The sequence below is a fragment of the Mercenaria mercenaria genome, chromosome 11, assembly GCF_021730395.1.
Source record: "Mercenaria mercenaria strain notata chromosome 11, MADL_Memer_1, whole genome shotgun sequence".
Classification (NCBI taxonomy): Eukaryota; Metazoa; Mollusca; class Bivalvia; order Venerida; family Veneridae; genus Mercenaria; species Mercenaria mercenaria.
This window is the reverse complement of record NC_069371.1, coordinates 36156581-36184417: the sequence shown is the minus strand read 5'-3', so window position 1 is coordinate 36184417 and position 27837 is coordinate 36156581. Positions and strand designations below refer to the sequence as shown.

General features: G+C 34.4%; 1 protein-coding gene across 1 annotated transcript; it reads right to left on the bottom strand.

The window, feature by feature from the left end:
• Positions 1-24714, bottom strand: LOC123531585 (ceramide synthase 2-like). Its single transcript, XM_045312675.2, has 12 exons — positions 24367-24714; positions 23490-23621; positions 21962-22194; positions 14116-14233; positions 13437-13543; positions 11793-11850; positions 9414-9464; positions 7728-7820; positions 3280-3408; positions 2143-2249; positions 1521-1680; positions 1-1034 (listed from the first exon to the last, which is right to left on the bottom strand). The coding sequence occupies exons 3-12, from the start codon at positions 22156-22158 to the stop codon at positions 918-920; spliced, it is 1137 nt and encodes a 378-aa protein (XP_045168610.2). The 5' UTR covers positions 22159-22194; positions 23490-23621; positions 24367-24714; the 3' UTR covers positions 1-917.
• Between the last annotated feature and the right edge of the window lie 3123 nt (positions 24715-27837).

The following is a 27837-nucleotide window of genomic DNA, read 5'->3' as shown; positions in this document are numbered from 1 at the left end:
TCTAAGCATTGTTTTTATTAAAAAATGAAAACAAACTGTTACAAAAGATTAAGTGTCTTTTGGCATCACCTTAGATATGTTTTGTGAATCAAGTAAACCCGTGCGTACACTCATCCATATGGACAAAAGACTGTAACTTAAAAAAAGTAAAAATATATTTCCTCGAAGCATTGAGTATTCCAAACGAAACTACAGTCACAACCAGCAAAACAGGTCAGCTGCAGACTGTAGTGGTACGATACAGCAAGCTACCCACAGACTGACACTGTAGCCGTATGATTCAGACGGCCATCCACAGGTTGACACTATAGTGGTACGATGAAGCAGGCCACCCAGGCATTGACACTGTAGTGGTAGGATATATCAGGCCATCCGCAGGTTGACATTAAACTGGTACGATGCAGCAGGCCGCCCGCAGATTGACGCTGTAGTGGTAGGATATATCAGGCCATCCCCAGGTTGACGACACAGTAGAAGGAGTGTTGCATATAGCAATCAAAACATTTAAATCACAGTGGGATCACTCTCCATTTGGCCATGTTTCAGCAAATAAGGCCGGTGATACGATGTTTATTGTAAATAAAATTTTCAGAAAATTACTCCGAGCATTTTGACGATACACCAACATTTTTAATAGTATAAAACGGCATTGTGAGCAGAAAACTCTTGAATTGTGTAGAAAGAAGACCGATATTTATTCTATTCATAGTCTCTTTTCTGTAAATACTTCCATATATGGCTTTTGGTAATATCTTGATGTGTATTGGTTTTGTTGCTTTTGTTATTATTCATGATTTTAATTTTATGTAATTATACAAACGCGCCCAACCCGGATATTCACTTCGACATAGGAGATGATCGTTTTCTTTTCTAATATACCTCAATTATACAAATGTTTCGTTTTTCCTTTGGATGTATCATTTCTGCAAATTGTTAAAGTTTCCGTTTTTAACCATCCCATTTTTACTTTCATTACACCCATTGGTCTCGTCTGAGCTGGTGTCCTCATCCAAGTCACTGCGTGAATCTGTAACCTGCATTACAAAAAACAATATTCAAATTAGCTCATTTTATGGTCATTTTCTAAACTCCTCACCCTTAGATCTGTTGGACGTTTTAGGAATATGCCATAATTTGCAGGTCATGTACGGAACAATTTATTATCTATAGGAAAACTGATTAAAATAAAAACGACACATGTACTTCCCTTTTGCACTTTCATGCAAAACTTCATCAAAAGATGTGCAAATATTGCGATGACAAAACAGAAAGCAAATCTTTCATTTTGAGTGTACTGATACATCGAAAACAGAAATTAATTATTTTATAGTCCTTTTCGTAACTTAAAATAAGTGACTTGGGACTAAAATCTCTAACTGCGCCTCTTTCTGTTGTAGGAAATCGTAACACTGCTTTTGAACATTCAGGGATATCAACTGTGAATTTTTCAAGGACATATGAAACAGGCGAAAGGTCTGAAACAATTGTATTTATTTATACTATGACAATATCAGACTTACTTCCCCTTGTCGGAGCTTTTGAAAGACCATCTTGTAGATATGATAGGACCATATGCAGCTGAGGGCCATAAGCAGGTAAAGGAAGAAATTGAAGAAGTAATAGGCAAATGTGAGCTTGTCGATGTATTCTAGGTATCCAAACGTCGTAAGGAATAATACACTGAAGAAAAAACACATGTAGGGCAGACATTTCTTACATAATAATGAACAGTTTACTGATTGTATGTGCGTAATGGGACATCCGGCTCTCACATGACCTATAATTGTGTCGGAGCGACGTTAAACCCAACAAACATCCGGCTCTTGGGTAGCTGCCTCACATTTTGCGTTATACAGATTTTCTAAAGTTTTCACACCGAACAATATGTTCCTTATACAACTGTTCATACAGGAGAGAAATATTATAATATATTTCTGTAAACGGCAACAGACTTGAATAGATTTCGTGCAAAACAATATTACATCTCAGACTAATAGATTAAATTTCAACATCCTGAGGAAATAAAGTCTGGCAGTAAGACGTTAGAATTTCTTGATTCTAAAGATTTTCTCTCCTTCTTAATGTAAATTCATGTAAATGTTTTACAAACTAGCACTATACAAAAAAGTTTCAGTCGCTTACGTGTAAGGCAAGAGAAAGTGTCTGGCAACTGTCCAAACTAGAACAAATATAGTAAAGAAAACATCGGTAGCAGTTTTCCACTTGAGATATATACCCAGTTTGGCGATCTGAAGTTAGAATATTGGTGTTTTATTTGATATTACATATATTAATGTAAACAATTAATATAAACAAGCATTTGAAGGAAAATGTAAACAATATATCAGAGCATATTGATAAAAAAAATCACCACAAAGTATAAACATTTAATTAATTATAAATGTATTGAGTTTTCAGTATTTAAATCAATATTCGATCAAACAAAGGTATAAAAAGAGACATTTATAAGACTTGTAAACAGTCACACATTCTCAAACATACCGAATTGTCATTTCAAGGATTGACAGTTAATCAAAATAAGGGATAGACATTGGAACTTCAATGAGGTATAATATATTGACAATTTATTAACCTTATTTATGAGACTTGTACGGTTAATCAGTCTGAAAATTTATATGTAACAATTCTAAATATAACACAGATATTAGACTGAAGAGGTGTTTTTTTCAAATAAATTCTACAAAAATCGTTGTGATACAAAAGTCATATTCCCTCTAACTTCACTAGTATTAACATGCACGCTACAAGAAGAAGCCCGTTTCTTTAATTATCCGCCGCATGCGGCAATACATCTGGTTGCCGATATTCAAATTAAAAATCGACCGCCGTGCAACGCACGTGACGCTGCAGACAACATGTTACCTACTAATGGTGTCTGTGGTTTGGTGTCTGTGATTCAAAACCAAATGAGAACTTAAAGTATGCATAAAGACGTCATTAAAACTATTTAAGACGATAATATTTTCGGCCGAAGATATATTAAATTTCACGGAAAGCAAGAAAGAATAATCATCTGTACACTTTAAAACTGAATGTAAAATAATCAGGTTTAGATGGTAACACAGCAAAAAACGGAGCTAATGGCGAGACCGACAACACTAGTGGGCGTTGTCAATAAGTATATGTACGTCATTGCGTGATATTCGTCCTTGTAGGAATAATTAGCCTCGTTGTGTGGGGTTATTGTCGCCTAATGGCGCAAAGCAGTAAAGGATTAACCTCAAACTAAAATTAAGAAAAATAGAGTAGAAAGATTACCTCTAGCCACGGATCTGAAGCATCGTGAATGACGAGTACTAATGTACCTATTCTAACATAATTTGTCAGCCAAGAAAAGTAGATTAGTACAATTGATGCTATATGGTGTATCAACATCTGTTTAAAATCCTGGAATATACAAACGAAAATACACTCGAAAATACAGCTCATATTTTGCTTCAACAGAAAAAAAACAATAACTGCATGTTAAAAGACAATGATACATTGATCTTGACTTGATATTAATGAAGTAATACAGAAAATAAACAGGTTCGGTTTTTATTACTTACCCTTTATATTTATGTAAAACAAACAATTTGATGAATATACGAGTCTTTGTTTGTTATTACTAAACAGACAATTTGCTGGATTTACTAGCTCTTGTAGTACTGATTATTATTTTTATCATATAATGCGTGCGTGCGTGCGTGTGTGTTAATGTTTACGAATTTCCTTTGGAAAGCAATCAATATCTGAACAGGCACGTAGGCATATGGACAACCAATAAAGTAAAGATTTATTATAGAATTTATAAATTGCGTTGCAGCATTCCATTGCGAATCGATTGCTAACGCTTTGATTCACTTATTGCATAATGAGGCTGATTTCTGCAAGATTCATCACTGTGTCGATGAAGATGCGAACGACAGAGAGAAACTGGCAGATATCAGTCGATAATTCTATATTTTACATCAATTAATTGAACTCTGTGTTGTTATAATTTACAAATTCCATTAACATTGCTCGTGATGATGTCAAACGTGAAAGCACAATTAGATATCTCGGTGCATTTCTTGACGAAACCTTGAACTTTAAAGGTCATATAAATCGCCAATGTCGTACAGCCATGTTGAATTACCTACGAATTAAGAACATCCGAAAATACTTAACAAAAGCAGCCACTGAAATTTTAGTTTTGTCAATAGTTATTTCACATCTGGATTATTGCAATGTCATACTGTATGGTGTAGCTAACTGTGAGGTGCGTAAGATGCAACGTATTCAAAACATGTGCGCAAAACTTGTCCTTAACAGGAGAAAATTTGACGGTTCTAAACAAGCATTGTTCCACATACATTAATTGCGGTGAAAGCAAGAACTGAGTTCAAGATACTTTCTTTCATGTATAGCTGTCACACTGGCAGAGCACCTCTGTACTTAACAGAATTGCTTACAGAGTATTTTCCTAGTAGACAAGGTTTGAGATCGTCTGAAAATTCTGAATGTCATTATGTTGTTCCATACAACAAGTGCAAAACAGTTTCTGTACTATTGGTCCAAAACTTTGGAATGAACTGCCGTTAGAACTACGCAAAAGTAAATCACTTGACACATTCAAAACAAATCTTAAGACACTGTATTTTAGAGATTTAACTGTTTATCATGCGAAAACAGCAGGTGATAGTTCTTAAAGTTTTGTAAAAGGTTTTACATTTCAACATTTATATCTCCATGGTTTGTTTAATAAACGCACTTGTTGGTAGGTCTCTATATGTAGGGTAGTGTGTAGTATTACTTTCTTAAATAGTATATAATGGCACCATTAAGCGGGGGGTTTGAACCTCTGTATGCAGCTCGTCAGGGCGTACCAGTTGCTTTAAGCACTGGTATTGGCAATAGGGGTAACAGAACCTCAAGGGGAGGGTGCGGTCATGACTGTTGACAATAAGGTTGCTTTTATTATTATTGTCATTATTAATATTGTTATAATAACTTATTATTATGTACAACGCCATTGAATATATCATTGTATAAAAAAAGGCGTTTAATCAAATTATTCAGTTTCAGTTTCAGTTTATATTTTCTGTTCCTTTGGGATTATAAGGCCCATTCATTGTATGTGTCATAGAATTTTGCTTAATTCGGTGATAGGGGGTGAACTCAAGAACAGACTCTATCAGACCTAAAGTTTGCTTTGTTGCTTTCTACGCTTTCAAAAGATGTTCTACTAGCTTTGAATGTACAGTTTTAAAAGCTCAAAATAGCCTGTTCATGTTTTGACTGCTGGTTATTTTCCACTTCAAATTGTCAAAAATTAATCTTGATTTGCAACTTTAAAGTCAAGTATGATCAGATTTCTTATAAAAAATCCAGGACGTCTAGATTATCTTAATAAGAATTAAGGTAAATTAATGGTATGATTTTTAAGATCATACCAAAAACATAGAACAACAATCCTACAACCACCTTGGAAAACCTACAAAATAATGCATAAGTTGTGTTCCATTATCGCAGATTTAGGCCTCACCAAATTAAAAAGTTGTTCATCGGATTTGCCGCTCGTATATTTTCAGAAACATAAAAAAAAATTTTTTTGTTTGTTTTTGGCTTGCGCTCGCCCTATTGAAAAAAATCAATCCAAAATTTTTTGGTGCGCTACTTTTACGGAAAAGTGTATAAATGCTTATAATTCCAGTCTTAGATTGTTCTCAAATGGATTTTAATCAAAATAAATACATACTACGCACACATAGTCTGTAATGAATCATAATACTTATTTAGTTGCATTAAAGTTGTTTCCCTTTATGCAGTTACGCCATTTTCTTCAAATGTTTACCACATTACATCATACATGCTACAAAAATCGATTTATTTCATTGAAAACTGGATGAAGAAAAACATACTAGTTTATTTGATAACATCAATCTACATTATTTTGGTAAGGGTAAATACTTATTGATGCATGTCACTTCTCTGTTTTCTGTTTTTTCCAGTCCAAATGATCAGCATTTGCATACGAAAGTTGGTGGGGTAAGGAATTTACATTATGAGTTGTTTTCAGAACAGTTTCGATTTTCAAATTTTCCAATCATTTAGTAGACTAATGTTAATGCAAGTTAATCTCCATTTCAGACTTTAATTGAGACTTTGTTTTAACAAATTTAATATGTTATGAAAGTTTAAAGTTTAAAGTTAGAAAAAGAGCTGTACATAAGACATCATGCTCGACTTTTCTGAATCAGAGCTTTGCCAGTAAAAGGGGCATAATAGTCAAAAGCTTTGAAAGTACAGAGCTATTGGTCATTATATAAAACTTAATTTAAAATATTCTATGTTAAAAAGGGGCATAACTCTGTCTAGATTCAGACTTAAGAGTATTGTTTCTCCAGGTGTAGACTTTGACAGTAAATAACTGTTCTAAGTTTCAAATCAGAAGCTTTAATAGATCTAGTAACACTCACATAGATAGCTGATGTATCAAAAACTTTGTAAAGTAAGGTTATGCATTGTTGTTTATTACATATTTTCTAACAGCATTTTCAAAAGCATGCATTATTTGATTACAGTATACTGTATGACAAAGTTATTACCTTTTTCACGAGTTCGCTTTGTTGTGCGTCTGCAGGTCAGATTTTCTCAATCCCTGGGGACTTACTTTTTAATTTAAAAGGGTTATACATTCTATTTTAAGGCTTTTATTAGTCAGTCGAGAGCCAAATGAAGACAAATATATTTCTTCGCTCTTCGCTCGCTCCTGATTTTCTCTAAAACCTAAAAAAATATTTAAATTATTTTTTCGCTCGCCGCCTCAATTTTTTTCAGAAAAAAATCCGATGAACAACTTATCAATTTGGTGTGGCCTTAAGATGATTTTTCTCAAAACCCTGTACCCGAATTGGTGAAGCTAACAGAAAGGTGACTGGTTTATCTGTTACATATGATATGTCTGTATAATACTCATAATGAAATTACTTGCGGACAATAGGAGCGAAATACGCTGAACAGACCTAACATTGTTATTGTTTTTCTATCAATAGATATCACAGGCGGTCTATATCTTACAGTATAAAATTGTGCCAAATATATGTGCCAGGCATATTTCTCACAATAACTTTTATTCGTTTGTGTGGCTCAAAAAAGATTGCGATTCTTATTTAAGCTGTGATACAGACACGTGTCTTTATTAAAGATACTTGCCTACAGTTTGGCTGAATTTGTTTAACATGTTTCATTTCCACCAAGTATGGCATAGAATGTTTTTATTGCACTAAAACAATGATAAAGTGAGTGAAAATAAAAGTTGAATATTGGTAAAATTGCAAAAGGAATGTACATTTTCTGCGTTATTCCAAAAGCGTTGCTATGGTTTACTACCATCTGTGCACACAATGTTTGGTTATTTATAAGTGTCTTGCAAAAATCTGTACCAATAGACGATTTCTGAGTACTCACTTTTTATTGATTTTTGACAGAAATTATTCTTGACCTAAAATGTGTGGGTTAAACTGATCTTGACTTTCTAGTTTTGTTGCAATATTCCAGCACATAGTCGATATAGTTTGTTAAGTGTATGATGAAATTTTGACATACATATGACAGGTCTAGTGAACATTTTTATGAATAAAGCCAACAATAAAGCATGGTCCACAGCTTAGGTTTAGTGAGATTATTTCGCATGGGTATTTTACAAACAATAGTTTCTTGCTGAGTTAACGAGACTTTCTTACTGCTCTTTTATGATCGCTGACGAGGGTGAAAATCAGACTCCAGTAGTAGGACAACTCTATCATGTAGTACCAGTAGATGTCATCTGATATGTACTGAAAAATAAATATAGATAAAATATAAAAATATTACTGGTGTGCAACATACGGACGCCAGTAAACTAGTTTGAACTCCCCAATGGTGTTTTTTCCACTGACCGTTCCAAGTATGTGTCTATGTATTACTGCATTAAATCGTGATAATATGAACGTGCTCAGCTGGTTGGTATGTACATGTTTGCACTTACACATACATATTATTTCCATGTGGGGTGATGTATTGACGACCCCATTCTTTTTTAATGTGGCTTTTCCTGTTGGACATTAACCTTGTTTCCTTAGGAATAATTAAAGGAAGTGATGACAATATATAGCGAAAAATTAACTTAAAAATGGACAATGTTTATTTTTAATTTCTATACGAAACGCTTACCATGTACCGTTCTATTTCTGTAAATATATTTCTGCTACTGCAGCCATATTTATAAAAATCTGAGAAAAATATTGCAGTCAGAAAAAATAACACAAGAAAAGACACATGTTTAGAATTTATGCTATGTGCTTATTCCCTTAAGCGAACTCGGTTTTGAAATTTTATCTTTCATACAGACTGTCTTATTAAAATGAAGTTATATAACACCTGGATATGCCATCTACAAACGACATATCACCGATAAACAGCTTTGGTGAAAACTGCAATAAACTTCGTTTTGTGCAATTTAGCAAATGTACAGCAAAGAAGTCATGCAGTAATTCTCCAAGAATGCTGAAATATTAAATGTTTCAGTTTTATGATTGCATATGCCATGTTTTGTGATTTTCCTACATATCTGCGATATGTCAAATGTTTAATTGTAAAGCGCCCTTGAATGTATATTTCATATGAAAAGGGCGCTCAACAAATCTGGTATAATAATAATAATAAAAAGTGTTGAAGTTGAATTTTCCAAATATGTATACAGTCCCTTTGTAGGTCCTTCTTCCTATGCACAAAAAAAACATACCGAGTAGAGGCCGTTTCTTTGCCAAAAAGTATATATGTTTATGGTGTTCTAAAATAGCATCTTTCGATTATATGATTTTGTTACGTTCATTAACATGTATAAAGTTCGATCTAAATATTGAAATAAATGAAAGAAAAGAAAGGACAATGAATCAATGTGTATCAAAACGATTACAAAAGTCCAAAATGGAATAGCCACGTTACAAGAACAGAAGTCCCTATAAACAAAAGCCTTCAGTTAATGTGTATGATTGTGTATATAACGGGCATGTACATCAAAATATATAGGCAAAGCAAATCAACAACAAGACACATAAAGGAATGTGTACCAAAACACCTTTTGGAGCCTTTGGCCGGTCAAATATACACTAAACCATATTGCAAAACGAGGGCAAACAGGAAATTGTATTACAGTTACCGTTGTCACTCGGATAGGTGCATTTTTACACAAATTTTAAACAAACTGTGAAACAGAAACGTACTTAAATGTCTAAATTCTGACAATATATTATACACTTATTGAACGGCCTGTCGTTCAAAGAGTCAGAACAATTGCCCGTGGCGTTACTAATTAAATGGTGATAACGTTCATCTGATCTTGAACCATATTCGATTTATGGAATTAGTAGAACTTAATAGTATAATACCTGTTTTGGCCAGTCTGTCCAGCATTCTCGTGTTGATCGGAACCATGGTTTCTGAAATTAGAAAATGTATAGTATCGTCACCTGCAAGTTGTATCGCTTTTATATTACTTTAATACTGACTAAACAATATGAAAAGTAACACAAATCGTGCTGCTCAATAATTAACAAATATCGTCACTACCAACAGTAAAATGAAGCAGATGACAGCACAGTAGAATCGTCACCAACATTAAAAAACTAAGCAAACGAAGGCGCAGTAGATACTGATAACTAAATTAAATAGTGTATATTTACATATATGTACTCTGTCAAGACAACCGGTTATATAGGTGTCTTGGTTTTTTGTCGCACTTTCAATATACATTGTTCAATATTACAACAAAACTTTTTCAAGAATACCATAACAAACAGGTATTTAGATAAGATAAATTACATGGCTTCAATAGTATCAGCTGATCAGAGACGTGAACCCACCCGCTTAACTCAATAGGGAGAGCGCAGATCTACCTATCGCGGGGTCGTGAGTTCGATAAACGGGCGGGGCGTATGTTCTTCGTGACGATTTGATAAAAAAAAATGTGTCTGATATCATTCGTCCTCCACCTCTGATTCAAGTGGGGAAATTGACAATTTCTTGCGGAGAACAGATTTGTACTGGTACAGAATCCAGGAACACTGGTTACTGAGGTTAACTGCCCGTCGTTACATAACTGAAATACTGTTGAAAAACGGCGTTAAACACACAAAAAAAAAACAACAACAAATGACCAGAGACGCATTTAAACGCTTCTCAGCGTCCATTTTAAGGAAGCATTTGTTTACAAATCACATTAGTCTTATCATTGCTTACGTTATCTGAAGCATAACTTAAATCCCTACTTAATTATGCTTTTCACGTTAATGATGACGTCACGGCGATCAATCATTACATGTAATATACGATAAAAACGGAAAAAACTCCAGGTCAGTTAAACGCCACACAGAATAGGTTGTGTTCATATTTATTTAAACACGTTTTTGCTATATCTTAGTCTTAAATCAAGTATATGTTATGTAATTTATTAGAGACACAATGTCTTCTTGTAACATATGTTAAGCATCACATGTGTAACTAAGTCTGTACAATAACATTGATCAATAAATGATAAAAAAATCACATGCGTTTTCGTGCAAACAATATTAAGTACCTAATGAAATCCATTTATGGTGCAAATAACCATTTTCATGTTCCAAAACGGATGCATTCAATTTGTTGCAACAATTCTTAAACTCTTGGGAGTAATGAAAACATGTTTGATATCACTAATCAATACTTAGTAACAGAAAACTGATGAAATATTCATTAACTGAGCTTTTTTTAACATTACAAAATACACTAGAATACTGTATTTTCACTTCAGTTATTGAGAGCATTCACATCCGGATTATTACTTTAAACTGACCCTTTCTGTTCGTTTTATTTCTTATCTTGGGTTGGGTTTAACGTCACACTGACAAAATGAAAGGTGATATGGCGACTTTCCAGCTTTTAGTTTATACTAATTTGTTTTAGCTCGATTGTGATAAAAGCACCAATCTTATTTGAACCACACTGGAATCCGCTTCCTGGAAAAATCGGTACTGTTGTTATATGAGAAAGTGTGGTCGTGACCCCAGTGGAGCTCGAATCAACGAGCCTAGGTATTTAAGTAACAGATACATTAACCACTAGATCATCGTTCCCTTTTCCAGTTTTTGATGGTGGTGAAAGACCCCTTCGGCTGGACACTAAGATAGAACCACCGACCTTCCGCAGTCAGTTTGATGGTTTCTCCACTTTCAGTTTTTTCGATAGAGTGTTTTGTCATTAGTGTCAGAACCTATTAAAAAGAATTCACAGAGTGAAATTGGCTAGCCGAAAACTCGTTTAAACTAAACATTCCGTTCCCCAAGTAAACTGGCCTTCAATTCTACAAAGTTATTGACCTTCCATTCTCCAAGAATTTGACATTTCATTCTCCTAGTATCGTTTCATTTCCTGTGTCTTCTGTCCCATAACCTGTTATCCGTTCTCATGCCATCCTCAACCCCTTTTTATGTTGCTATCATATAGAAGTACTTATTTGAAGATATGCCGTGCAGAAGAATGTATAAGGCTTCAGAACTACGTGTATGTAATTCCGTTACAGTGTCAATTCGATAGCGGGAGGTCGTGGCTTCGCTCTCTGGGTGCGTCCTATCATGGGCATATGAGAAAGGTGCCAGGAATAAGGCGACGTGTGGAAAGTGATTCATATAAGACTTGATTTCACAGTAGACCATAATTAGATAGATAAACTATATAATCCTTATTCTAATAAAACTATAATCATAATTTTACTAATTTTACGAACTACTTACATTCCACAGCACGAACAGACCATATGTAAATGATGTTGTATGAAACAGAAAACGCCACCTGAAAATACGTAAATATTTTGTAAACAGTTCAAGCTTTTATAATCAATTTGGGTGCTAACTTATGTTGGTTTTACTCTGTGAATCATTTTCTACGTTAAATAAGAACCCTACAACAGATATTGTCAAATTTAAATCATCGTTTGATAAACCATTCAACTTAACATTGCTATATATCAAAGAACATTACCAATCGAGTAGTTGAGTAATTTAACTACCTAATAAAACTTTAAACCAAAACATATCAATTTTTTAAGGACAACTGGGTCATTATTCTAACAAAATACATGCAGGTAACTACAGCTCTTATATTATTGAAGAACAGCCGACCTAAACAAACAGCACAACCAAAGCCAACACTGACTCAGACACAATCGATCGGCCGCCGACAATACCTCACCCATTTTAAAAAATCTAACAAACGAAACTGTCTGTATGAATAAAGGTACTGTGTACATAGATTTAATAATACCTAATACTGCGTATTTCTTATTTCAATACTTCCCAATTTGTTCATCAAACAAGGTGAAAAAAAAAGAATTCCCATTTTGTGAACGACGAGCTCTAAAATACCATAGAGGGTTATAAAGTTAGTAAAATCAATGACAGAAGAAATATTAGCGCAATTAGATTATTTTGGAGAGAAAGCTTGTAACGAGCAGTCAAATGACGAAAAACTATTTTCACTTATCAATAGGATTACTAGGTCAAATGTGGAACTTATTTAATGTTCATCGTTTATCAGTTGAGCATCAAATTAAGCTTCATATCACAGGCTTAGCGAAAACTGACACTAAATCCTGACAATACTGTAAAATCCTTGCAGAAAGGTACAAGTTGCCAGAGCAAGCGGTTGTAACAAAAACAGAAATGCAGTCATCTGCCATCTATTTGACAGATATTACCAGTATTAGCGATAGAAATATACATCTATATGACTCAATATCTTATTATAGTGCGCTTTATTACATTTTGTTATATGGGATGGAAGTGTTCAACGCAAATTTATGGGGTAACTTTGCGTAAAACAAAGAAACAAAGTCAGCAATTTTCCGTGATTGGTTCGCGTCTAGTAGTAACTTGGTGATAATTGAATTTACCCAAAATCCATAAGAAATAATGACAGTCTCTGCCTAGACTAATACTGTCAATTGTGATTACAACTGACACCAGTTTCGGATGTAAGTTTGCATATCTGTCCGCCTTTTTTTCTACTTGGGTTTAAAGTTAAACAGTATATTGACATGCTAAACTATGTATTGAAACGGCTGTACATAATTGATACGAGCTCCTACAAAACGTAAAGCGTAATAGGTTTTGTAAGCGTGATCTGTTTAATATTGATTATACCTTTGATTAAAAACGTGCTATAGAATATTTATTCAAAGCCATCGGAGAATTTATCAACAATTTCCTTTGAAGTGGGGGAAACAACAACAAAAGATCATAGGTCTCAAAACCTGTTAAAAAGTATCAATCTATTTATAGATAATAGAATTGCAGCAATCCGAATCCCTGATTAGTCGCTATTGCTTTCAATGGCATGGAAAACAGAGAAAATGTACAGGTGCATGTATTTTCACCTACCCACTGTCACAAAATTTTCTTATAGTCGGCGTTGCATCTTGCTTTTTTCGCTTTCTAAACCACACCTCTATTTGTCGAGGTGTCCAATCAGTTCTCTTTGATAATAACTGAAATGTATAAAGTGCAATCGTAAAAGGATAAAGTGATTTAGTTTTTTATTTTATCTGGTAGTTGTATCATTTAATAGCTGTTTGTGTTTCCTCAATAAAATGTGGTTTACACTACAGTCATTCCATCTTCCAAAGGTAAAATTGCTAGGTGAACTGGAACAAACCTTCAGAGTATTTAATTTTAGACGGATGTTAAAATAGATTGCCAACAATCTCCGTATTAAAGACACGAACCGAAAGCCCTCAGAAGTGATAGGCTACAAGTCAACGACCTGATCTACTTAGCCACGGTGGCGGTTTGCCAAATAAAACCCCCCAACAAAAATGGAAAGAAGTAACTTAGATATCTTGCTACCAAAGGCGTTAAAAATGAACTAAAATTCAGGGGTTTGTCATAAAAAGTATAACCTATCTTCAGTTACAGATTTCATGAAAATTTCTTAGTCTTCAAGTAAAGATAATTTTATATTCCTTCTTATTCTTTCTGTAAATAATAAGTGAAAAAAGTTAAGTTTGCTATATAATTCGTACTTAGCTCATGTACTTCTATATAATAGTTAAAAACTTACTTGAAGGTCTTGTTTTTTGTTCTGTTTGTAAGCTGTCTCGAGGAGAGGGTTTGGTGTGACATTATACTGTCGTTTTCTAGGTATGCCCAGGTAGTATCCTATAGGCGTTATAACCAATCTATAAATAGACAAGGTAAAGTTATTTCAGATTTGTATTGTAAAATTATATTGGCATTAATATTTTGTTGGAAGTCCGTAAAATCTAATGGACGAAAGATGATTGACATACTAGGGAAGGCCGGTGCGCCATGCTAATTACCAAATGCTTAATGACAAATATTCAATGCTAAATGCCAATTACTTTAATGCTACACTTTATCGTAAATTTCCGTTGCTAAATGTAAAATAGATAATTTGATCAATGCTTACTTCAAAATGAGAAATGATAGTCATCAAATTCTTTATTCATTATTTTTACAGTTAATGATCTGTGTATCTTAATCTAATAAATGTAAGTTTTAATTATTTGGAAATATAATACTCTAATCTTCTATCGGGCTGATCTGAATGGTTAAGAATGGATACTATAGATTGAAAAATTTATTGCAAAACATTAATTGTATACAGTTATTAGATAGTAAGTTTACAAATGTTAAACCGTTAATCTCGTTGATAGATATGAAATTATTTGAAGATGAAAAAGAAAAATGGAATGCCATGTTAGAAAATAATCAAATGTTACAACAAATTACGTACAATCATACAAGTTGTTTAAGTCAGAATATTCTATTACATAGTTATCGATCAGCTTTTACAAAATTTAGATGTGACGTTGCGCCCATGAGAATTGAGACAGGGAGATATGAGAAATTAGAATTGAATGGAAGAAGCTGGTTTAACTGTCAGGGTGTTATCGAGATGAAAAACATGTCGTGGGCTGAGCGCGAAACTATTGTAACTGTATATAAATAAAGAACAAGATACAATAGTTTCGCGCTCAGCCCTCGATGTATTATTCCATTGTCCAATATACAATGATATCAGGAAAGAATTAATTTGCAATTGACGACTTACCAAATTTGACTTACGGTATAATGTTTGATAATGAAAGATTAATAAACACTTTAAGTAATGAAAAGGTGGTATTTATTGCCATCAAAACCTGCTGTAATATACTTAATGAAAGAAGAAAACGTCTTTATTCTAGGTCATAACTTCCTACTGTTGACTGTTTTACTCATTTACTAATGTAAATATCATGGTATTAACAATTGTTATCAGTATTTTAGCTATATTAGAATGGCATCATTGTGATTCATATCGTTTTATGTGAACCTGAAATGTTTTATTAATATGTTTTACAGGTATAGTCTCTTACAAATATGTATAGACTGGCTTTGTGTTACATGCAGTGTACATAATATAATTATATGTTTCATTTATACACTAAGATGAGACTTAAATAAAATGTTTGAATTTGACTGAATTGAATTCTGATAATGTTTGACGTTGTTATTTGGTAAATAGCATTTGCAATAATTATTTGTCATTTAGCATTTGACAATTTGCATGGCACACTGTCATTCCTGGTTGGTGAAAAAAGTATTTTCATTCAAAACTGTAGCGAAAATAAGCATAATAGTGAAACTGAATGATATATTTGCAAGATTTATGTTAGAAAAATAACTCAGCGTTTGTGTAAAATGCTGGCTGTTCAAAAATGCTTAAAACAACACTTTTCCAAGAAAAGGAACTCGGAGAGATGGGGAAAGCAGTTCTTGAATGATTACATGGTTTAGTCATTAAAAGATGATGGAGATTTTATATCATCTAGACATCTGGTAAGATACTATAAATGGTTCATTATTCGATACAAGATAATCAATAAACCAATTATAGTCGCTTACCTCCTTACCGTAACCAAAGAAATAACGAGACTACTTTAAGAATGCTTTAAAACGTTATAAAATTGATTTTTAAGATTTTTGTTTGTTTTCATTGTTAACTTTTACAAAAGAAATGATTATATGTGTGAAACCGTGCATATGGTAACACTTAATCGCAACCTTAAATTGTTATCTATTCTATTTATAAACACTATTTGACCCGTGCCATGAGAAAACCAACATAGTGGGTTTGCGACCAGCATGGATCCAGACCAGCCTGCGCATCCGCTCAGTCTGGTCAGGCTCCATGCTGTTCGCTTTTAAAGCCTACTGCAATAAGAGAAACCATTAGCGAACAGCATGGATCCTGACCAGACTGCGCGGATGCGCAGGCTGGTCTGGATCCATGCTGGTCGCAAACCCACTATGTTGGTTTTCCCATGGCACGGCTCATTTATTCTTTCATTTCAGTTACAGGTTGTATAGGTTGTATAATCAATTAAATGTCGATTAGTTCTGCTCGAAGAATTTTTTCAAGTCATATCAATGTAATTATAAATATTCAATGGGCATATTTAAAGGGGCATACCACCCGATGTACACCGAGATAAACTTAAGCATATAGTCACTAATTTACTTTGATTTACTATATATTGATAAAAGTAACTTTTAAATTGCGAAAAATGCATTTGCGCAAAGAATAAATGTATTTGAGGAGTTGCACAATTTAAAAATAATGAACAAAATTTGAATGACCACTTTTAACTGCTATGGAACAAAATTTCAAGGTAGTCTATTGCACGAACAAAGTCTTATTGTCCACATTTTAACTGCCATGGAACGGAATTTCAAAGAACAAAATCTGATTGACCAAATTTTTTATTGCTATGGACCAAAATTTCAATAAACAAAAATCTGAATGACCACCTTTAACTGCTAAGGAACAAAATTGCAAGCTAATCTATTGCACAAAGAAAGTCTGATTGATCACCTTTTAACTACTATGGAATGGAATTTCAAAGAACAAATCTGATTGACCACGTTTTGATTGCTATGGACCAAAATTCCAATGAGAAAAATCTGACTGAACAGCTTTAACTGCTATGGAAAAAATCCAACATTAGATTCCACAGGTTAAGTCTAAATACACCCAGTTACTGCCGTGTTCCTACGTAAATAACTAATAAGGTTTGCTGTATATAGCTTCATACGTCAAGACAATTAATGGGACCATTCATTGACTTGACCTAAAAATTGACCGATGTATTGCTCAAATAGAGGATTTTTTTTTGCTCTGACATTACTTCGCATTGCTTGTATTGACTGGTTCTAGGCTTTTGCAGACTTCGTAAAAATGTAGTAGAGTTAATTAAAAATTACCCCTTCACACGTACTGCAGATTATTTTAATATCTCATGGTTTATGTCTTCTAATGCTCTTATTTAAATCATGGTATAAATTGATATATGTACATGTTCCAGTTGCGACCTATTCCTCTTAGTGATCTTCAACTGTCACAACAGCAGTCTTTGTAATATTTTTTCTGAACATGAATTCAGTGTTATTCTATTTGCTAGTAATTGGGATTGTGATGTCAATTCGATGTATCTGTACAGAACAGTTCCGATTAAGCCATTGCTTAAGTGTGCTAGCAATGTTGCAGATTTCAAAAGCCTTTGTCAAATGAAGTCTGCTATTGTTATTTTTTTTTGTTTTGTGTTCTGTGCTTTTAAATGGTATTCTGACAGAGTTTGTTATAAATGAGACAGAGGTCTCGGTGGTTATGATATTTCTCTTAATATACTTGCCATTCATCTCTTTGGGATTGGATCTCACGTTTAATTTAACTGTAACTTGAAGAAAGTCCGAGGTCTTTTCATTATGGAATCCGCCCTTGCCTTAAATAACATTCAAACTGGAATGTGTTTGAAATAAGCTAGAAAGTCACTACATGATTTATATTATGGCAACATGACTTAAACAACAAGGAGAAAACAAAACATATTGTCATTTATGGAAAATGCAAAGGTTATTTCAACTGATGAGTCTAAACAGACTTGTATCAGGTGTCATGTTTGTTTCTGGTAATTTAGCAAATAAGCCTGGGTGTGGTCAAGAAAATAATTCTAATCCTTTATCGTGATCAGAGAGAGTAAGATAAATTATACTAGGATTGCATATAAAGTATCTTATTTCTATGGAATTAAACATACTTGTCATAATTATATTCTTACACTGGTTCAGATCAGTGAATTTTGTGGAAAAGTTACGTTGCGACGCATTCATCATTTTTGGGCAATGTAATGATAGAACTCGTGTGTTGTGAAAGTACGGCATATTTGTTAGTGTCAGGTACTTGTTAATTTATTAACAGTTAACTCCTTTTTTTGTATGTGGGGAGAAATATCATTACAAAATGTATATGAAAACTCGGTGCGTTAACATGACTGTATAGTATTACTTGGAGTTCAAATGATTACTTTTTACCAGATGTTTATGCATGTGTATATCCCGGCAATAACGCATACATTTAACACGAAATCCCTTCAGGTTTTTTACAGCATGTGCTACATTAAATAAAAGCTAACAAAAAATAATATATTTTGAGTAAAGTTTAGATGTGAATCTGTTTCACCATGGATGTCAAAAAGTGTTATATTTTAATGACTGCAAACCGATATATAAAATGTATGTTGATCTAATAGGTATTAATGAAGACACCTTTCAAACATTTATAAACGTCATATTTTTTAATATTTCCAAAAGTAGCCACTAACTGCATTGTACAAAATACTGAGAACTTCCTTGATAGACTAGAACATTAAAAGACAACGTAATAAATTAATTTCGAATACCTACTAAGAGTACCAAAGGCTTTTAAAAGAATGAGAATGTCTTTTGCCATTCATTAATAGTAGTTTATAAAGGAACACATCATTTATAAAATTTAACAAACATGAGAGCAAATATGAAAAACTAGGTTACATAAAAGTGAGTACAGTCAGTCAAATTTTAACCGAGAAGTTGCAGAATGTAAATCCTCTAGTGGCGTTGCCTCAAAGAGTTTGCTGTTTATTTTTTTCAAAAATACATGCCATGTTTCATTTCTATCGCAAATGTGTTTTCAGTAACAATAGCTGTCAATATCGTTCAGACGGCACTCTGTATCTCATAGAATGTTCTGAAGGGCATTTATTGATTGCTTTTTAAATGCATTAGTATAATTCAAATTATTATAAAACATTTTGTATGATTTAGAACAAGTTATTTCGGTACCATTCAGAACTAATTACGAATGTTTTGACACAACGTTTACATCATTTACTTTTTTTCTGAGAATGTTTCAATTAATCTAGGAATATTCTGCACGATGTAGTATTTAACCATTTGTTTATCAAGTATTTCAAATGGCATTAACCCTTAACGTGCTGGCGGCAAGTGCTTCTGCCTTTGCGACCAGTGCAGACCAAGATCAGCCTGCACATCCGTGCAGTCTGATCTTGGTCTGCCCTGTTCGCTGTTCAGTCAGTAAATTTTCAGTAAACACCCCTTTGAATAATAAGTGGTATCACCCATATTGATTGATAGATCAGTCCATTTTAGAAACTGAGCAGGGTAAAGGTTATTCTACTATTGTTTAATTAAACGAATGTTACAAAACGATAACTGTTATTTTCACCATTCTGTATCCATCAAGTCAACATATATTTCTTATATCTTGTTTTTTTTTTCATCACTAAATATAGTTCATATTCTCGAAAGCCTCGCGTTATTTAGTAAGTAGTTTTACATCTATGAATATATATGTATGCAATTTTTATTACTGGCATAAATAATTACACAATTGATACACTATATGTTCACAAAAAACAAGGCTTAACCTTTAGCCTGCTGGCGGCAATAAGTTTTGCGTTTGCGATAAGTGCAGACCAAGACCAGCCTGCACCTTCGTTCAAACTGATCATGGTCTGCACTGTTCGCTATTCAGTCTATAAATTTTCAGTGAACACCCCTTTGAATAAGAAGTGGTACTGCCCAAATTGAATGATAGACAAGTCCATTTTAGAAATTTAACGTGGTTAGGTTAAGATGTTCCTCAAATCATAACGCTACAGAACTGTATGCATGTGCCGATGATAAATATATACCCAAAAGTAGAACATATAGAAAACACTGACTAGACCAACAAATAAAGGACAAAACATCTAACAAATTGACAGTATTGTGTGACCGTGCTAATAATGTTTAAGTACATTGTTATTTACTTAAATTTAGAAAAAAGACAGGACCATATAATGTGTAATGTTCCTTTGTTGACAGAAGAAAAAATCAAATAATTAATATTCTAAAATTTAAACAAATCAATATATTGATAACCGTGGTTTCAATTTCTTCTCTGTGAAAATAAATGAAGTTCAAAAGAGTTTTTTTCAATGAAACATTTTTATTTTCACACAAAAAAATGGCTAAAATCATTATTTTGATCTCTTGTACTGATAGTGTCATAGTTACCTTAACAATACGTCTAGTAACTTTTTGAAATACATCTCAACCACAAACAGGTAAACACATTACTTTGAAAAGTAAACAAAACTGAATTCAGTTTATTAATTCAAAAACTTGAAATTTTAAGACTTTAATTTTCAACTAAAACTGACACATTTACCAACTGACTGCAAAATAGTACAGGTCTACTTGAAAATCATATAAACGTAGGTATTTTCTGGTTTACTTTTTTCTTTTAGTATGTTTGTTTTACATTCACTTCTCTTTTTGCATTTTCGTTTACATGTATTATATTTTGATATATTACACGAACCCTTATGTAAACCACCCGTTCATAAGTTATACTATATATATGTTTTGTCTGTATTTGACAGTAGTTTTCCTGAAAGCAGACAACATTGCAAATCCAGCCAAAGTCACACATTGCAAGGTAGGCCCAACAGAAACAGAAGTTGTATTTGAAAGATATATCAGAGGAATTGCATCAAGTATTCATCAACAGGTACATTTTGATTATATGAAAGATATAAAAATGGGGATGGGTAAAGAAGGTGTGTATGTTTGGGGATGAGGAAGGAGGGGGATAGAGGTTTGGGGGAGGGAAAATACAAGTATGGATATTTAATAAACAAAGCCACGCAGCCTCCCAAAACCACAGCAATACAGGTATGGACGTAAACAAGACCAACACAGATACAGATAAAGCAAAACAAACGGACAGGCAACGTTGGCAAAACGAAAAGTGGGGAACCACCCAGGAACGGCCAGTGGTAAAAATACTGGTCAGCTTGGTGCTAAAACCTCACAAGTGTTGAAAAAGGAGTGGGGTGGTTTGTGGTTAAGGGAAATTACACCTTCAACATACAAGACAAAATACATAACATATAATACGAAACGGACAAAAAAGCTAGTTGAACACAGTGCACCCCTAGGAAAGGTCAGTAACATGTATAATGGATATGGGGTTTAAACGCGTGGGGTGGGGTGCCAGCATCGCAGTTATCCGGTTTACAAACAATTTAGAAAAAGACAGTGTTAACAAATAATTCCCCGCTGAGAAAAGCTCTTACATTTAGTGACAAAATACCAGACATTTTAAAGTAAAACATACGAATAGGATCGACACGAAGTATTATAACATCAATGTACTAAACAAAAAAAGTGTCTGAAGTCAGAGCACAAAGAGTCTAACAAGCTGCAGACAAAATTCTTCTCTTCGATTAAAGAGGAAAGCAACACAGAACCTAACACTTGAACTGTGACTGCACCATCAATTTGTATCAAATAGGATTATTACAGGATTAACGTCAAAACTTGAAAAAAGAGGAAAATAATTATTTCTGATGTCATGTAATAAAACACTTGTTGATCGGCTTGCCATTCAATAAGTGCATAACATAGAATAAAATCTTAATATTGGTATAAAAGATACATGTTTGATATCGATTTGGATTAGAAAGAAAATGGGATGAACTTTGAGCTTAACACTTGAAAAAAAAAACAACTTCACATACCTCTCAAGAACTGATCTGAATACCACCAGGAATGCACCGAGTACAATACTCCAATGGAGGTCCCAGATCTGAGGGAGGTAGACGTTTGATCCCGGCTCATTTTGTAAATCCTTCCAGCCATAAGTCCTTCCAGCAAACACACCCGGGAACCACAAACTCTCATCCCAAATAGCATCGGTAATAGATTTCAGCAGCATTCTGTACTCTCAGCCGCACTATGTACAAATTGATCTCTAATACGAAAAAGAAAACGTCTCTCAATGCGCTTATTGATAACCAAGCGTCTATTGAGACCGATTTAGATCGTTTCTTGGCTCTTGCTTTATACTAGAGAATATTTTTTGTCTAAGCTGCAAAGCTGAACCGATACACATTGATATCGATCTTATGCCCTCTTGATGTTAATTGTAAAACAGTCCCCGGGATCAATTATTCATGAAAGCCGAGGAAATTATGTTTTCTAACACTTGATACTGTTAAATAAACAGTTGTAGAGAATATGTTTGCTCGTCAAATAACAATCAGACGTTCTTTCCTGGTATCTATATATCAAATTATTTAATATTTATTTTTATTTTTTTAAAGGTTACAAAATTATTGACTCATCGAACAGTAGAATATGAATAATCAACTATTTAATACGGAATGTTACGGTTAATTCAATTTTGATACAAAATTAAGAAAGAGTAGGTCGAAAACCTTTGATCAGGCTAATGTATATCAGAGAATGTATAAAACCACTCCGTAACTATTACCACGACCACGACCATATATAAAATAGTAAAATCCACTTTTACTGATTTTATTAACCCTTTCTCTATAAACTTGTCGTTTTGTTTCCCCCTACAGACATAAAATACAAATAAGAATTGAAAATCATTATTAGTTCTATTACCACTCCTATACGCAGCCTTTAACACAACATTTGTTTTCATGTAGGACTGTGATTTAGTAAATCTGTCATTGGTCTTAGTATGCCTAAATTAGCAATCGGGTCAAAACTATTTTCATGTTATTCCTTCAAAGCATTCTCTCTGCGGAGAAACACTCTTTTGGAGTATTGCTATTCATGGCCTAATTGCTGCAATCTTCTTGGTGTACTGTTGAGACACCAAAAATTACAAATCAGAGGGCACTTTTAGTGTCACAGCATTTCTTTACGATCAATTTCTTTACGGTCGCTGCTTGTTCTAAGAAAGACTGTACATTTTTTTTGCGGGCGGACACATTGTCATGTTATGTGTCTTTAAAAGCTTTACTTGGACGTTCATGTATATATTTTTTTAACAGCTTTAGATACATTTTTTGTAGAACTTGCCTTTGATGGTTTTACCCCGTTTGCTAGGAATTTGTGCAACGAAGCCAATAGAATTATAGAAACGGCAATAAAACCTTCTTTTTGTTCTTTTTGCCTCTGACTTTCACCATTGACATTTATGCATCGCTGGGGCTGTATGGTTTATATGGAATGTAGACATAATATTGAGAATGCAAGTAAATGAAAAGAAAAAAGTAACAATAAACTCACCTTTGATCACAGTACTTCTGAGTCAATAGCACAAACAGAAGAATGACCTATTTAGTCACCACGACAGTTCTGTGTCAGAAGCACGACTGTACCTAGTCCCACGCCAGCTGCACGACCGTGATCACGACAATGCTGAAACAATAGCAGGACAGTATATAGTCACCCCATACAGTAGCCCCACTGTACCCTAGTTACCCTCACTGTTTGATTACGGTACTTCTGAACCGGTATTACGACCGTACCTAATCATCCCTAAGGTAGCCCTACTGTACCTATAATCACTTACTCAGTAGCTTAGACATAGCTAGTCACCGTGACCGTTAGAAGAACTGGTCACGTATCTGTTTCGTATTTGCATTCAACTTAGTTCATAATAATCTGTCATTGGATGTCGGTGCAGATGGGAAAATCCGGTTCGCGAGTAACTGTTTTGGCGATAACGAGGCTCTGCCGTGTGTGTGTGTGTGTGTGTGTGTGTGTGTGTGTGTGTGAGAGAGAGAGAGGGCCGGATATTCCCATACGCACCTACAACCAGTGACAGAATCATGCATAACATATTCAAGAAAAAATAGTAAAAAAAAAATCAAACAATTGACTTTCTTACAGCAGCGTATTTAAACAAAACTTTTACTTCTGAAATCTTCTATATATATATATATATATATATATATATATATATATATATATATATATATATATATATATATATATATATATGTGTTTATATATAGTTTGTTATACATCCTTTATAGCACGAGAGTCATCTTACACCTCAGGTGTCAGTCGCAGGTTTCCAGCACCAATGAAAACGCCAAAAGTCCCCGTCTGGTGTGCCAGAAAATAGGTTGTTTTTAAGGTAATTACGTTGGTCACTTACTTTTGTCTGTAATCATCACATGAAGACGTACTAAAAATCCAGCAAATACTGCGATTGTAAATAATAAAACGATTTTGTAACTGAAATTTGTTAACATCCAATTATTTGATAACCTTTGCATTAATACTTTTCATAAACGAGAAGCTACTATAAAACCGAGATCATATGACATATGATACCCGTCCTTTTTTTGCAGCCTTTCAAGTGTGAATGAACATGAATGCATTGAATGTAAAAAACACCCAACGCCAACATGATAATGGTATTATAATCCAAATACAATTTATATTTAGATGTTCATGATTATGTCAATTCTTAAGGAGTATTATATATGAGCCGCATCATGAGAAAACCAACATAGTGCTTTTGCGACCAGCATGGGTCCAGACCAGCCTGCGCTTCCGCGCAGTCTGGTCAGGATCCATTCAGTACGCCTTCAAAGCCTATTGCAATTAGAGAAACTGTTAGCGAACAGCATGGAGCCTGACCAGACTGCGCAGATGCGCAGGCTGGTCTGGATCCATGCTGGTCGCAAACGCACTATGTTTGTTTTCTCGTTGCGCGGCTCATATAACAAAAACTAGTATGATGATATATAGCGTTACAAAAAAAAAACTTACCAAAAATGGTTTTAGTTGCGATATATCTTAAAGCGACTATACAAAAGTTTCACTTACATGTTCATCTGTTTATACAGTTCATCGGGTTTCAATTTCTGTTAAATAATCGCCTTATGTGCTTCCATGGACCCACTCGAATGTAGTCCGTAGCAGCATAGAGTGATATAACAAGTTATTAAAATATAAAATGCGGGGCTTGTCGAGCATTTTATAATTTTTATTCAACGGGTTTGTTAAATCAATAAGGAAAAGCACAGATATAATATTCATTTCATCACATGTTTGCTTTTCATGCTTTAACAGACAAAGAACACTTCTACCTTTACCTATTATAGACCGAGTAAATTCGAAAAAAGGTCTCATATTCTTAAAATGACGTCATCATCTAAGCTTTATTACACTCGTGCAAAAAAAAAAACCAAACCGGAAAGGCTGATAAAAGGATGTTATGCAGTTCAATTTTACACAGAAAATAATAACGGAGACATTTAGTACTGTCTAACCTAAATGTTGTTTGGGTATCAGTGACTATCTCCCTTAGAGAAATCTATTCTAACCTTTACCCTGCTAAATTTCTAAAATGGACTGGTCTATCATTCAATTTGGACAGTACCATTTATTATTCGAAGGGGTGTTCACTGAAAATTTATAATTACTGACTGAATAGCGAACAGTGCAGACACTGATCAGCCTGCACGGCTAAAGGTTAATATAAACGTTACACAGCCGGTAGCGATTTGTCTGTACAGCAAAACCATTCAAATTTTATTTTCTCCAAAGAGCCAAGTTAGATCGTGTAAGAGTATATACAGTCAAACCCATCTATAAAGACCACCCTCTCGTAAAAACAGTAAAATTTACACTAATTACGGATAATCGGAAAAAAGAATTAGAAGTCTTAATAAGCTAGTTTTACTGTAGTGACTTTACTCGGGGGTTGACTTTACCACATGTTTAAATTAACCTTTACTGTGCTAAATTTCTAAAATGGACTGGTCTATCATTCATTTTGGGCAATACCATTTATTATTTAAAAGTGTGTTTGCTGACAATTTACCGACCGAATAGCGAACAGTGCTAGGCTGATCTTAGTCTGCACTGGTCGCAAAGGCAGAATCACTTGCAGCCAGCAGATTAAAGGTTAAGAAATACATATGAGCCGCGCCATGAGAAAACCAACATAGTGGCTTTGCGACCAGCATGGATCCAGACCAGCCTGCGCATCCGCGCAGTCTGGTCAGGATCCATGCTGTTCGCTAACAGTTTCTCCAATCCCAATAGGCTTTAAAAGCGAACAGCATGGATCCTGACCAGACTGCGCGGATGCGCAGGCTCGTCTGGATCCATGCTGGTCGCAAAGCCACTATGTTGGTTTTCTCATGGCACGGCTCATATACTTTTGCTATAGGATAAGATAAAGACACGAAAAAATAGACGGTGATAAATGACACATTTACTGGGTTTGTATGCTAAATTTCAGTCGTGTGAACTATCCGTTATAGAACTGGTAGGTATTTGAAGTGTACAATGGTACCGAAGCGGTGCAGGTCATTTTGATATTAATTACAACTTCAAAATGAATTGCTGGACGTTAATGTTTAGCAGTGGTGTTCACATTCTGTTGTGCATATAATGCACTTTTTGTGTCTGTTTAACAATTACTCGGAAATATTCTTGTATCACTCTCGACCGTGATAAGTAACGACAGTCCTTGTTTTACCTCCCATAAGATTTTAGCATTTTCATTGGGTAAAAGGTAGTCACATGGTAGCCTCCTATATTTCTGTGGAGGGTCAGTATATTTTCATGTTGTTCTACGCTAAAAATAAGTGGTCGATAAAACAAAACAATTATAGAGTTTGTTAGTTATCCTCCACGGAAATATGTGGTATCAGTATAATAAATACGGGAATAAGGCTAGCGCAACTCCACCCTGACCCCCATTTATTTCCGCAGAGGGTCAGTAACAAACCAAATTATTAAAAGCGTGACCCCTGTACTATCCATCCAGTTGTTGTATGAATTGAATCAAAACAATTTGGGTGATTCTTATCGTATATTTCACTTTTTTTCTCCTCATTTTTACGTTGTTTTAAATTACCAAATGTTGCATACTTCTGATTTATAAATATCTGAAACCTCTTGAATGATCGGTAACAAGGCGAACGTCCGTGCAAGCTGATCATGGTATGCACTGTTCGCTATTTAGTCAGTTAATTTTCAGTGAACACCCTCTTGATAAACAAGTGGTACAGCCCAAATAATGGACCAATCCATTTTAGAAATTTAACAGGGTAAAGGCTGAACATTGCAAATGCAAGATTCTTATAGTTGTAGAAGCAATGTTCAAAGAAATGATCGCAATAAGATCCACAAAGCGAGTTGTTTTTATTTCTTTTATTTTGAAGGAAACACTTTGCAAAAACAGCCTCTGTGGCCTAGTGGTGAAGGTCGCCTGCTTCGAATCACTTGTCCTTTACCGTATGCGCTTCGAAATCTTGCTTAGGGCATTCTTCATCCAGCTCTCTAACGAAGATCAGTGGTTCTACCATTTACCTGCACATGCCTGTAACAATACCCAGAGGGACACCCGCCCATGCCTGTAACAATACCCAGAGGTGTAACAATACTCAGAGGGACACCCGCCCATGCCTGTAACAATACTCAGAGGGACACCCGCCCATGCCTGTAACAATACCCAAAGGGACACCCACCCATGCCTGTTACAATACCCAGAGGGACACCCGCCCAAGCCTGTAACAATACCCAGAGGGACACCCGCCCATGCCTGTAACAATACCCAGAGGTGTAACAATACTTAGAGGGACACCCGCCCATGCCTGTAACAATA